The sequence below is a fragment of the Onychostruthus taczanowskii genome, unplaced genomic scaffold (genome assembly GCF_017590055.1).
Source record: "Onychostruthus taczanowskii isolate IOZ18803 unplaced genomic scaffold, ASM1759005v1 scaffold30, whole genome shotgun sequence".
NCBI classification, from domain to species: Eukaryota; Metazoa; Chordata; class Aves; order Passeriformes; family Passeridae; genus Onychostruthus; species Onychostruthus taczanowskii.
In genome coordinates this window covers 8,081,916-8,095,401 of record NW_024500350.1, presented here as the reverse complement: position 1 = coordinate 8,095,401, position 13,486 = coordinate 8,081,916, and the positions used below count along the sequence as shown (strand labels likewise).

The 13,486-nt window shown below is 60.8% G+C and overlaps 1 protein-coding gene across 6 annotated transcripts; it reads right to left on the bottom strand.

Annotated features, from left to right (window-relative positions):
• Nucleotides 1-887: 887 nt before the first annotated feature.
• Nucleotides 888-12,796, bottom strand: CEP131 (centrosomal protein 131). Of its 6 annotated transcripts, XM_041409048.1 has the most exons (26): nt 11,685-12,796; nt 10,927-11,012; nt 10,058-10,172; nt 9,839-9,957; nt 9,621-9,734; nt 9,367-9,525; nt 9,061-9,178; nt 8,189-8,305; nt 7,381-7,549; nt 7,168-7,268; nt 6,863-7,045; nt 6,351-6,542; nt 6,104-6,241; nt 5,706-5,831; nt 5,512-5,628; nt 4,596-4,625; nt 4,073-4,175; nt 3,632-3,833; nt 3,286-3,393; nt 3,057-3,174; nt 2,845-2,919; nt 2,619-2,761; nt 2,158-2,335; nt 1,917-2,059; nt 1,212-1,272; nt 898-1,113 (listed from the first exon to the last, which is right to left on the bottom strand). In XM_041409048.1, exons 1-26 carry the CDS (start codon nt 11,853-11,855, stop codon nt 1,045-1,047), a joined length of 3,255 nt encoding a protein of 1,084 aa, XP_041264982.1. In that variant the 5' UTR covers nt 11,856-12,796; the 3' UTR covers nt 898-1,044. The 6 variants fall into 6 exon arrangements, with proteins under 6 accessions (XP_041264978.1, XP_041264979.1, XP_041264977.1 ...); XM_041409044.1 differs by having other exon boundaries at nt 888-1,272; nt 6,351-6,545; XM_041409045.1 differs by having other exon boundaries at nt 888-1,272.
• Between the last annotated feature and the right edge of the window lie 690 nt (nt 12,797-13,486).

The following is a 13,486-nucleotide window of genomic DNA, read 5'->3' as shown; positions in this document are numbered from 1 at the left end:
AATCCGCATCCCCGTTATGCAACGGCGCTGATTTATTCATGCCTGAACCGGGCACTGGCCTAGAAATTAGCCCGGGCGATGCCGGGGAGGGGCCGGGGAGATGCCGGGGGCCGGGTCGGCACTCCCCGGGGACCGTGGTGGGTGTTCACCCCACAGCGGCGATGCCGCACGGGGCTCGGGGCTACACCGGAGCCCCTGGCCGGGCAGTGAGTGGGCTGAGCCCCCTTCTCCCAGGGCACATTCCCGGCCGCTGGCTCGGGGGGCACGCAGGGAGGCTGGGCAGGGCGGGGGTCGGAAGCGGCGCTCAGGAAACTCCTTGGAAAAGCAACAACAGCGGAACAAACGCCGTGCCCGGCCTTTCCCGGCACACTGGGATGAGCTGTCCAGCCTGGCACAGCGGGGAGAGGGGAACCGAGATGGCACTGTGGCCTGTGCAGGACCCAGCCACCCTCTGTGCCCCTGTCCCGGGAGCAGCAGGACGGATGGGAAACACCAGGGACTCTGCTGAGAAAACATCTGCCGGCCCGTGCTCGGAGCCCCGGCCCGGGGGAGGGACCAGAGCGGCTGCACACCCCGGCCGAGAGGAAACAGATGCCACCGGCCCAGCCCAGGCATTTCCCGGCCCTGTCAGGGGCTGTTGAGGAATCTGCAGGTAGCAGAGGCTGTGGGATCACATCCTGCCCTGGCTCTGCCTCCCTGCATCCTAATGGATATTTCAGTTTAGAACAGGCCCCAAGGCATAGATTGAGGTGCTGGGCACCGTCAGAGCAAAGGGAGGGTCTTGGGATGCAGGAATGGGGGTTGGGAAGGTGGGAGTGGACACAGACCTCGTGGAAGAGTCACTCGTGCTCTGGCACTGACAAGTATAGAAACAGTTGTAGAAACCAGCAGAGATTTATTATCAGAACAAAACTCCCAACCATCTAAAGGTCACCAGGTGTCCCAGCACGGCCAGGGCATTGGGACCAGGCTGTGGAGAAGAGGGGAGGAGGGAGGGGAGGCCCCGAGGCCGGCGCCAGCCCCGCTCCCTGCCCGGCAGGACGGTCACTCCGCAGCCAGCTGCCGCTGCCGCTGCAGCAGCGATTCCAGCAGGCTGGCTCTCTGCACGGCCGCCTGCCACAGGGGACAGCACAGGGGACAGCACAGGGGACAGGGAGCTCGCAGTGCCCGCCCAGCCACAGCCAGGGCAGGCCCGGGGAGCCCCCACTCACCTCGTACTGCTTCCGCAGGCTGCTCATGCTCTCCTCCTTCCTCAGCACGGCCGCCTTCACCCTGCCATGGACATGGGGGGCTGAGCACCCCCGTGCCAAACACGGGGCTGGGCCCTGCCCCGGGGGGGAATTGCAGCCCTGGGATCTCAGTCCCTCTCGCCCAGCCACAACTGGGCTCCGGGTGCCATCACACACTGGCAGCACCTTTATTCCATTGGTGGGTGCTGTGTAGTGTGGACAGACTTGTCTACAGGAAGAAAGGCACATTAGCTTCCTAAGGTTTAATTATCACAGCATTTTGGGGATGTCCCAGCTGCCCTCAGCCTCTGTGGCTGTGGCCTGACCCTGGGCCCTGGCCCTCTGGAGAAGATCACAGGGCTGCAGTCACAGGTATCATGTGTGAGCCACAGGGAGCCCCCAGGAGGTGACAGTGATCCTGGCCAGGGCTCCTGCCAGGGAGGAACGCAGACAGAGCTGTGCTCCACTGGCCTCTCCTGGCACTCCTGTCCTCTATGCAGGCATAGGAGCAGCCCTGGGGACACGATGGCACAGAGCAGGCCAGCAGTGACAAGGAACAGAGGATTCAGGGTGGCTGAGCAGCAGTCAGTTCAGACAATTGACTTCTGCCTGGTTTGCCTGGACAGGGCTGGAAGCCATTCCCAAGGATGCAGCACTGAGCTCCTGCACCCCGCCTGGGCTCCTCACCTCCTGTGAACCTCCTCCAGCTCCTGGTCCTTCTCCCTCACCAGTCTGTCCAGCTCCAGGTGCTGCCGGGCCCTCAGCTCCGCCATCTCTGCCTTCAGCCGCGCGTTCTCCTCCTCCATCCCCACCAGCCTGTCCGCAAATTCCTGCCAGACCACCTCAGTCAGGCCTCTGTGCCCTGGGACAGCCGGTCCCACACACCCAGGCATGGCCAGGCAGGGCCCTGCCTCTGCTCCTCGCTCACCTTCCGCATCTCCTCCAGCTCCTGCTCCTTGTGCTTCAGCAGGCCCTGCAGCCGCATGCTCTCCCCCTCCAGCTCGGCCAGCCGCCCCTTGAGCTCGTTGCAGCGCTCCTGCAGCTTCCGCTCCGACCGCTCCAGCTCCTGCAGCTCCACCTCGTACTTGTCTCGGATCCTCTTGATCCTGTGGGCAGGAAGGACAGGCAGCCTGGCTCATCCTGCAGCTGCCTGGCTCATCCCAGCTCTATTCCTGCTGCAGGAGGGATCAGGATACAGCAGCAAGGGCAGAGCTGCCTCACAAGAGATCTAGGGCTGTTTCCTCAGGTGAGAGAGAAATTCTGTCCCTGTGAGCTGCTCCTTCCTGCACCAACACTGCTCCAGGGCTCACTGGAGAGATGCCCAGGGCACAGGGAAAAGGGACCAGCCTCTGGAGGCCCTGGGACCTCCCTCCTCCCTTTCCCCCTCACCTGCTCTCCGCTGCCCTCTCGCACTCCTCCTTGGCCAAGGATGTGTCGGCCTCCAGGCGCTGGATCACCAGCTCGATCTCTTTGTCCCTCTCCTTCCTCATCTCCTCCCGCAGCTCCCGCTCCCGGGACAGCAGCCAGGCTTCCTGCAATGGAGACAGCAAACATGGCCTCAAATTCCTCTTAGAGCCCATGGGTGGCACCTTTGGAGGACAGCTCCTGCCATTACCTCCTTCTTCACGTAGTTGGCCTCCCAGGCCTGCTTCTCCAGCTCCAGCTGGTCCTTCAGCACCTTCAGTTCTGCCTGTGAGAAGAGAAAACAACAGCTCAGCCCTGGGACCCTCCTGTGCTGGCTGGGAGCAGCTGCTGGGGCTGCCCCTATGGGGTCCAAGGCTTGGTGGTGCCAGCACCCAAAGGGCTGGAGGTGAGGGGGAACCAGACCTGGTGCCGCCTCTCCTGCTCCTCCTTCTCCTTGGTGTACTCGTCCCGCAGTGCCCGGGTGAGGGCCGAGCTGTTGGCCTCCAGCTGCCGCCGCAGCTCCTCTGCCTCTGCTCGCTGCCTGCACAGACACAGCTCCCAGCATCCACACCAGCCCCATGGAAATCTGGCCTAGGGAGCCCAGCCCCACAGCTCAGGGCTGCCCCTAGCCCCTGGCCCCCAGCCCGCCCACCTGGCTGCTTGCTGGCTCAGCCGCTCCTTCTCCTCGGCCACCTCGGCATAGAGCCGGCGCCGCTGCAGCTCCAGTGCCTGCTCCTCCTGCTCCAGCTGCTGCTCACACCTGTGGGACACACACACTTCCAGGGACGTGCCTTCGAGCACTCGGCCTCCTCTCCACGCTGCCCTTCACGATGCCAGAGGATGCTCCCAGCTCAGCAGCATCGCCCACCTGAGGCCGGTGGAGAGAAAGGGGCTGCTCCCCGTGGAGCTGCAAATATTGAGATCCCACCAGCGGACTGGTGCTGGACAGCACTCCAGATCTGTGAGCCCAAGGCAGCGCTGAGCCCGGGGTGACACACCTCTGCCGGGCCCGCTCCCGCTCCCGCTGGCTCTGCTCCTCCTTCTCCCGCTCCAGCAGCCCCCGCAGCTCCTGCGCCTGCCGCCCGTAGTGCAGCGCCGCCCGCTCGTCCGACTGCAGCAGCTCGGCCTCGTGCAGCAGCTTCAGCTGCCGGATGTCCTCGCGGTGCTTGGCCATGAGCTTCTGGATCTCCGGCTCCAGCCCTGGGACAGGGGGAAGGACGGGCACGGCTCGGCCTGGATCCCACCTGGTGCCCCTGGCTGGCTCTAAGGCGCTGGCAGGAAGGGGGGATGAGCACAGAGGGATTTTCTTGCCCTTTGGCATCTGCTCCACCAGAAACAGGGAGCAAACACTGCCCACACCAAGGAGCTGTTCCAAATCTCTCCTGCACCACGCTGGCACTGCCCTGGCTCCAGCTGCTGCTGAGGGAACCTGCCCGTACCTTTCACAGTGATTTCTTTGATCTTTTTGGTTTTCTCCTCAATCCACTTCTCCCGCCGGACTTTCTCAGTTGCGCTCATGAGTTCCTTCAGTTTCTTAATCTCCTGTTTGGAAGCAAATGGGAAAACCTCAGAGAAGATGGGAGGGAAAAGCCGTGGGAGCCGGGCTGTTGGGAAGGAAGCTGTGGAGCTGCACATGGATACAGGCACAGCCCTGGCCAGGTGTGTTCTTCCAGCCCAGAGAAGTGGCCATACATTTTCCCAGTGCCTTCTCCTCTATCCCCGTGGGAAAGTGCTCACTGCCAAGACATGAGAGCACTGACGGAGAGGGAAGGGGAACTAGGGGCTGCCGAGGGTCCTTGCATGCAGGGCAGCCCATCTGTCCCTGTGTGATGGTGCTTTCTTCTCCAGCCTTCCTTCTCCCTGCCACGGAAAACCCTCTGACAGGGGCTGGAGCAGGGCCAGAGCAGGTCAGGGCACGAGAGCAGAGGGCAAGGCATAAAAGAGAGCAAAGACCACATTTACCTCACAAAAGGGGCCCAAAGTGCGCCAGACCTGGGGAGAAAGAAAGGAGGGGATGGAGAGAGAAGGGGAATGTGGAGGAGAGGCAAATCCACACAGCCTGTGGGAGCCACGGGCAGGGCAGAGCTGGGCAGGAGTCCATGGGGGCGAGGGGAGACAGCACGAGGGACAAGGACAGGGACAAGCCAAGGGACTGGCCAGGAGCCTGTGTGGTTGGAGCCTGCTCCAGGGACCTAGGGACCCCCACGGTCTGGCCAGGCACGACCTCAGCTCCAAGGTCAAGGACAAGCAGGGACTGGGATGGTAGAGCTGGGAAGAGCCCAGTGGTGCTGTCCTCCTGCCAGGCCTGGCACAGGGCCAGCTGAGCTGTCTCCATCCACAGGAGAAGCAAAATTGCACCATGGCATTGGGTTTGTGCCAGCACTGCACCCTGGGCACCCCCAGCCTGGGACAGCTCTGCCTTCAGTGGGATCGTGGAATCACAGAATGGTTTGGGTTGGAAGGGACCTTAAAGCTCATCTAGTTCCAACCCCTGCCATGGCAGAGACACCTTCCACTATCCCAGGCTGCTCCAAGTCCTGTCCAACCTGGCCTTGGACACTGCCAGGGATGGGGCAGCCACAGCTTCTCTGGGCACCCTGTGCCAGGTGTGTGGGAAGGGTCTCTCCAAGCAGAGCCTGGAAGTTTACACTGTCCCTTGGTCAGTGCCATGCTCCTGGCCCTGGGCAGCAGAGTACAGGAGACTTTTGGGGAGCCAGAACAAAGCTCTGTGGTGACAGGGTCATTCTCTGTGCACAGAGAAGAGCTCCTTGGAGTGTCCAGGTCCCACCGAGGTGGCAGAGACTGTCCTGCTCCAGGCAGAGGCCCCATTTGAGCAAAATCAGCACACACGTGTCCCCCATCTTCCCTGTCCCCTCACCAGCTCATGCTGCTCCTGCATCTGGGTGATCTTCTGGCCGTACTTGTGGTCCACTTGTTTCAGCTCTGCCACCACGGCCTCACACTTCTCACTCAGCACCTTCTTGTCATCGAGGAGCTGGGCAGGGTGAGGAGCCAGCATCAGGCAGGTGCAGCCACCTCAGCCTCTGCTTCAGGAGTTGGGACGAGGGTTACCTGGTCAATGAAGGCCAGGTGCCTCTGGATAGCTGCCTCATACTGCTCCCTCTGCAGCCTGAGCTGCTGGCTGAGCTCCTTCTCGGTCTGTTTGACGTGTCGGTCAGTCAGTTCCCGCTGCTGGGTCTGTGGGGTCAAACAGCCACAACATGGAAATCACCACCAGGCCAGGAAAACAAGGAACAGAGCTGAAGCAAAGCCCTGGTGCTCCTATCTCCCACCCCTGTCAGCAGGAACACCCAGCCCCCCAGGACAGAGAAGGGAACTCAGCCCAGGTGCCAGCTAGATGATCTTTAAGGTCCCCTCCAAACCAAACAATTCAATGATTCTGTAAAATCAAGGGATGGTCCTGATCATGTGCTTCACAGCCCCAAGAACCACGTGTGAGGCTGACACACCAGAGCAGTCTGAAGCAGGCTGATGGCTCTCTTCTTCTCCTCCACTTCCAGCTTCAGCCTCATCATGGAGCTTGTCACCTCTGTGGCAACCGCCGACACCTGCTCCACGTGAGCCAGCTCCTCTTCCAAAAGGAAACTCTGCCACAGCAAACATGATGAAAAGGTGGTGGAACCACCTGGAATGAGGACAGGGAGACAGGGGACGATTCCCACCAGGAATGGATTCCCACACCACAGATGGACTCACCTCCCGCTGCGTGGCTGAGGCAGCTGACCTGGGCCTCTCCTGCTCTGACTTCTCCATCTCATCCAGGAAACTGATGATGCTTTGGAGCTTGGCCTCTGAGAGCAGAGCCCCGTCCTCGGGGACCCCTGGAGGGTGGTTCAGCTTCCCAAACTTCTCCAGGTTATCAGCAGTCAGGGAGTTGGAGCTGGACTCCTGCTGGGAATTCACCATGGTGAATGAGCACCCAGGGGAAGGCTTGGGAGAAGAGGTGCTGGCTTGTCTCCATCACTGGAGCCCAGTAACCAGCCTGATCCTCTGGGTTAAACCCTGTCCCACCACCAGCCTTTGCATGGGTTGCTGTTCCTTGCAAACATCCAAGCCCTCAATGCTTGGATGAGCACCTCCACACTCCTCCATCTCCTCCTCCAAATTCTTCCATCACCCACTCCAAGCTCCTCCACCACCTTCCCTGGCAGTGCCCGGCTGTTTCTCAGCAGGCAGCCCAAGGATGAACACAGCATCCCCCAGCTCACCCTGTCCATCCAGGCATATCTGTCCTTCTTGAGGAGCCTGGGTGGGGGCAGCAGCTCTGGCTCCTCCTCCAGCAGCCGGAGCGTGTCCAGCAGCTCGTTGAGTGTGACCTTGGATGGAGCCCTGCTGCCAGCAGCCACTGCTGTCTCCAGGTCCTCGTTACCTGTCTCCCTGGAGCTCACATCCTAAGGGAGAAGATGAGAGAATGAGAGAGTTTTCTGGCTCTCCCCAGAAGCCAGCAAAGGCCTGATGTTGCCCTGGCAGAGCAGCTGCTGCCAGGGTCCCCAGGAGGAACAGCCAGACCCACCTGCAGTTTGTCCTCTGCCCCGGGGTCCTGCAAGGGCACGGAGCCAAGAGCTCCCAGGCTGCTTCCTTCCAGCTCCGAGGCTGCCGAGGGGGAATTGGCCTCTGCAGGAAGCAGGCTGTTCTCAGGTCCTGGCCCCAGCCAGCCCCTGGGAAGCAGCTCCTCAGAGCAAACCCCTCCCTCCCAAAGCTTTGGGGACACACCAGAGGGACTCACCGGCATTGTTGGCTTTGGTGAGGCTGCCAGCCGGGCTGGCATTCCTGGCTGAGGCAGGTTTGGCACCAGGCTTCTTCTTGGGCACCCTCCTGCTCTCCTTCACCAGCACCTGCTCTTCTGCCGAGCGCTTCGTCTCCGAGGCCTTCTGGGCCCTTTTCTGCTGCAGCTCCTGCAGGGACAGAGGAGCCATGGATGTCTTGAAGCTTTGGGAAGGCACAAGCCTGTGTCTGCAAGGCTGTGGCAGTGTTTTTGCATCCTCCAGCTGCTCACTGATGTGCCTCCCCCAACCCCCTCCCCCGAATGGAACATGTTTCCAATTAGGGCAAAGAAAATTTGGGGTTTAAAACATCCCCAGCTTTGCTGCCAAATCCTGCATCCTGTGCCAACCCCATCTGCACCACCAGCTGCAAGAGCAGGGTGACAATGACGTGTTGCTTCCTGCCAAGGGACACGGAGTGGTACTCGGCCCTCTCCAGAGGGACCCTGCTCCTGAGGAGGGTCCCACTCCCAGAGCACACACATCCTCGGCCATTCCACAGAGCTTGGAGTGTCCCTGTCTCAACGTGGTCACCATTTTCCTGAGAACTACACAGAAACCAGCGCTGTCTCCACAAGCTCAGAATGAGCTGCCAAGGCTTGGCAGGAGCACAGCAGGAAACTGCTCCGTGGCACCTCCATCTCCGGAGGGAGCACTCCATCCCAAGGCTGGCTCTGGTCCTGCCCCATGCCAAGGCTCTGGAGATGCAGAGAGGCCTCTTGCTGGATGATGCCAGCAAATGGTGTCACACAGGCCTGGCCCTGGCCCTACCTGGATGGCAGTGTGCCGGGCCAGGCGTGCCTTCTCCTCTCGGATCTTGCGTCGCTCCTCGTCCTTCCTCTCCTGCAAATCCAGGATATTCCCCTCCTCCATCCGCTGCTGCCTTTCCTTCCAGAGAGGAGGGTCAAAAATGTTACTGAGAATTCTCCAGCACTCACCACTAGAAGTGTGAGGGGTACCCACCCCTGGGTCACCCCATATCCAGGCTTTCCATCCTCTGTGCAGGTGAGGAGCCCTCAGCACAGCTCCACTTTGGAGCAGCTCATTCCTTCAGAACCTCAATGCAATTATTATTATTATTACTATTATTATTATTATAATATCATCATCTGAGTCTGCAACCACTGAGGAGACAAGGCTTAAAAATAGACTCACACGCAAGAGCAACGGAGCTTTTCATTACTGGGATAAATAATTGAACACAAGGAAACACAAATAGCTGCAAAACCTCGTCACTCTAACAAGGCACCTCATTAGGGATTCATTAGGGTGAGCCAAGATGGGGCAACCCTTCTCTGGCCAGGAGTATGGCCCAGACAATGGCAATTCAGGGAGACTTGTGCTGCTACTGCCAGGCTCTGACTGCTCCCAGTCAGGGGGCTGGGGGAACTGGAGCTGTGTGGTGCTGAGCCTCAGCTCCTACTGGAACCCAGCCCAGGCTAATCCCTGCAGGCAGCCAGCACAGCTCTGAGGGAACAGGACCTCCCCAGCCCTCTGGGCCACGGCGGGGCTGGTTGGATGCAAAGCCAGAGCCCCCTCGACTCTCACAGCCAAGGTCTGGGGATTAAAGGGACCCCAACTGGGTGGCCAGCAGGACACGGGTGTCGGGTGGTCTGGGCTACAGAGCAGGGGACAGGACCAACCTCCCTCTTGGCAGCCATCAGGCGTCCCAGAGCCGCAGCCGCCGTCCTGTGCCGCTGCGAGTGCCGCCGGTACCAGCGCTGGATGGTGACAGCAGCCATGTTCACCTGCTGGATGAACCTGTGGGACAGCGAGGGAGGTCAGCACAGCCCCAGGGGCAGCAGAGCACACACGGCTTCCCCACAGCACCGGGACCTGCAGGTGCACTGAGAGTGGCCTTTCCCCAGTGTGAAATGCCACAGGAGAAGAACAAGCTGCCCTGGAGCTCCTCACACCTCCTAGCACTGTCCTCCTGCTCCTTCCCTCACCTCTCAGCCTCTTCCTCAGTCACTTCCCTCCTCCGGGGAACGCTGCTGCTGCTGTTGTTGTTGTGGGTCATGATGTTGTTGCTGGAGAAATTCTTCTGAGACTTCACGAGGCTGCTGCTGCCTTCCCCGTCCTCGTTTGAGGCCGCTTTGACGACATTGCTGGGACAGAAGATGAAGCCACTCAGCCCTATCCTGTGACACACATGACCCCAGGGCCAGCCCAGCTGCAGAGCCAGGACACCCCTCACACTCACTTGAGGGAACTGGGAGCCTGGTTGGAGCTCTTGGGAGCAGGGCCCCTCTCAGCAGTGGAGTAGTTGTTGTGCACCATGGTGGTGACGCAGTTGCCCATTGCGCCCTTGTTGCTCCTTGTGTGGGGAGACCAGGAGTGTCAGAAGCAGCAGCTTCCCCCCTCCAGGTGTTTTCTTCATGCATTTACAACCACTCTCCCCCTCAGGACGTTCTGTCCTACCTGTTGTTGGCAGTGAAGTTGGCAGCCAGGAGCACTGTGGCTTCCTTCCTCCTCATGCCCGCGGGCGGCTCGAAGCCGTGGGAGCCAGAGGGGCCCGGGAACACTCGGGGCTGGTCATCCTGCCACGGAGTCAGCAGGGATAAAACACCAAACCCACCCCTCAAACACCACCAGGAGCACAGCCCTGGCCCGCCCACTCCCACAGCCTGCTGTCCTCACCAAGATATTCCATGTGGTTTTCTTCTCCGGGGAGGTTTTGCTCAGAGCTGCCAGTTTCTTCCTTCCTATTGGGTCACCCTCAAAGAAGGCCAGGAAGTCTCCTGTCTGCTCCGAGCTTCATCCAGACCCAGGGAAGGCAGAGAGGAGAGAAGAGATAACTGTGGGACAACTCACAGCCACAGGACACACTCTGGCTATGTAGGGCATTTGGAAACTCCAGTGTGACATGGGAGAAAGGGGCTGGAGAATTGTTACATGGCCACAAAATCCACCAGTGATTTGTTTTTACACAGAACTTTGGGTTCCAGGGTGGTGTGTGGTGAGAGGGATGGGCACAAAGCAACAGGAGAATGGAAAATCCCAACTCAGAGGGCACTGGGAACAGAGAACATTTGTCTCCTCACACAGCCCAGTTATGGCCTGGAGGGTCCATGAGGGCTGTTGGAATCACATGGAATGTTTTTTGTCACAGCCACAGAAATACCCTCCATTTCCTCAAATAGAAATTCTTCCCTGTGATGGTGGAGAGACCTTGGCACAGAATCTGGGCAATACTCTGACAGAGAAGTGTCCCAGGCCAGATGGGATGGGGCTGGGAGCAACCTGGTCTTGTGATCCTGCATAGGACTTTAAGGTCAGGCCATTCTGTGATCCTATGGAACCCTAAACAAGGGACCTCTTCTTCAAAAAAATAACCAAAAAGCCAGACTTTAGTTTTCCAGGGCCAGGCTTTAACTCCTGAAGTGCATGACAGAGCTCAGGGTATTTTGGAAAGCCTCCTGTTCCCCAGCAGGACCAGGGAGGTTGGACACAGGGGTGGGGTGTCCCCCAGTGCCACCCAGAGGACAGAGGGACACACGGAGCTGTACCTGTGTGAGCTGTTCACCCGCTGGTTCACCTGGGTGGTGCTGTTGGACCTGCGCAGGTTGTTCATGGCCCGGGGTCCCGCATCTTCCTGTGGAGAGCAGGGATAAATCCAGCAGCCACACTCAGGAGGAGCACAGACAGGCTCCCCACCCTCAGGCAGTTCCACTACCCCAGGGCTGCCAAGCTCCCCTTGAGGCAGCGGGCAATGACACCTCGCTCGGGCGCTGCTGAGCCCGCAGGAACACGTTCCTTAGCACAAGCTCTGGGAACAAGGGTGTGGGAATGCTGCCAAGGGATTACTCAGCACGGAGCACAGGCTGTCTGCTGCTGGGTCCTGACAGAGCCCAGCAAGCACCTGGGCTCGCTCCCTCTGTGGAACCCCCACTCAGGAGCCCCTGGTGTGGCAGGAACAGGGGGTGATCCATGAGGGGCAGGCTGGGCCCGACACCCCACCAGGAAATTGGGAGTTTCCAGATGGAAATTGGCACAGGGAGGTGAAGGGCAAGGAAGGGAAAAACCGGAATCCTGAAGCTTGCTCTTCTGCACCCAGCAGAGAGCAGCAATTGCCAAGTGTGATGCCAGAACGAAGCCAGGCTGGTGCTGGGAGAACCACAATGAGAGGGACGTGGCCATGCCTGGAGCCATCCCATGTTCCAGGCACGGGAGGGGAAGGACAGGGCCTCAGGGGGGTGAGAGGGATGTGGCTGTGCCTGGAGCCACGCCACACGCCAGGCACAGGAGGGGAAGGGCAGGGGCTCACCGGGGCGTTCCTCTTGGCTTTGCCATCGGCAGCCACGGACACGGAGCGCGCCATGAGCTTGGCGGGAGAGGCGCTGCCGGGGCGCCGCGACACCGGCGCCGGGAGCCCCGTCAGGATCAGCTCTGCCACGTCAGAGCTCTGCACGGAGCAGCAGCTCCGCGTGCTCTTCATGCTGGAGCAGCAGGAAGGAGCCCTGGAAGCACAGCACAGCACAGAGGGGAAGGCATGGAGCAGCCAGCCTGGAACCAGGAGCTCCGGCAAACACCGGCACTCAGAGCCGGAACTGCTCCCCAACAGGACAAAACCTCCAAATGCCACATGGCAAATAAGCCAAGCACAGCCCTGGAGAGACTCCAGGAGAGCTCCTCACTGCTTTCACCCAGCCCATGGGCTGCTGTCACATTTATGGGCCAGGATTCCAGCCGAGGACTAAAGGGAGGGAAAAGCCCTGCTGCCCATCCCAGGCTGCTTCACTTCACACAGCCATGGCTGCCGGAGGATCACAGGGGCCCAGAACAAACCCATCTGTGCAGGGTGGAGGTCCAGCTCACCCCACACGGGGCTGGGATGCTGAAGAACCACCTGAGCAGCCCCCAAGGGATCCTCCCCCTGCTAAGAGTTCCTTCAGAAGTGCCCGTGCCCTCTCAGGGGGCACAGAAACAGCTGGGTGCCCCTCCCAGCTCAGGGCAGCACATTCCCACCTTTTCCCTTCTGCATCCTGCCAGCCCCAGAGCTGATCCAGCAAAAGACCAGACTACTTTATCTCTTTATTACCCACACTGTCCCTAAACCCTCTCCCCTGGCAGCCCTGGCCTCCCCTCCCAGGGCTCCACCACAGCCCTTGGCAATGCCGCAGGCTCTACAGCCTGGGGAAACAAACGGCTCTCATGGAAACCGCTGGGCTCAGGGCAGGAAAACAGGCTCAGGAGCCCAGGCCGGCACAGCCCCCTGGGCCCCCAGCCCCTCAGAGCCCTGAAGCTCAGACTCCCCAGCCCCCATGGCCCCAAGCCCTCCAGCCCCCTTATGACCCAGAGAAAAGCCCTGGCCTGAAGCTCCCAAATCTCTGAGCCCCTCAGGATCACCCAGGTCCCACACCTAGTCCTCTAAGCTCCCAAAACTCCCCAAATTCCCCCACTCCCAAGGCACAGGACCCCCGCCACAGGTCCAAGCCCCCAGTCCCTGGATGCCTCCCAGCACACCCACCCCCGGGTCCCAAGGCCCCCAAGTCCCAGACCCCCACCAAGAGCCACAGGGCACCCAACCCCAAGCCCCAGACCCCTCCCCAGGACGCCCAGCAAACCCCGCCCAAGCCCTCCACGACCCCAACCCATATCCCCAGGCCCTCCAGGACCCCCCAACTCCGAATCCCCGCAGACCTCCAGCCCAGACACCAAGCCCCCAGACCCAACCCCTCCTGACCACGGTAAGGGGCTCCTCGCACCCGCAGGCGGGTGAGACCCCCGCGCTCCGGGGGCGATGCCGAGAGTGAGGCCCTGCCCGTGCCCCGCTCCCCCGGAGCGCCCTTTGCTCCCCCGGAGCCCCCCCAGCCGCCATTAAACGCCCCCATCCCCTCACCTACGGCCGCGCTCCGGCCACAGCCATTGGGCGGGGCTGCCGGCCAGCGGCCAATGGGGAGGGAGCAGAGGGCGGGGAGAAGGGACGCGATTGGCTAAGGCGGAGGAAGGGGGCAGGAAAAAAAAGGGATGGATGAGGGAGGCGTGGCTAGCGCCGGGGGCGGGACTTACTAGGAGCGAACCAATGGGACGAGAGTATTGAGATGGGTGCGGCTTTGACGGCGGGAA

Coding starts and splice junctions, on each gene's coding strand:
- CEP131 (XM_041409043.1), bottom strand. CDS start 11,855: ATGAAGAGCACGCGGAGCTGCTGCTCCGTGCAGAGCTCTGACGTGGCA. Junction 6,242..6,350: donor CCTCAGCCACGCAGCGGGAG/GTGAGTCCATCT, acceptor TTGCTGTGGCAG/AGTTTCCTTTTGGAAGAGGA. Junction 5,629..5,705: donor ACCTGGCCTTCATTGACCAG/GTAACCCTCGTC, acceptor CACCCTGCCCAG/CTCCTCGATGACAAGAAGGT.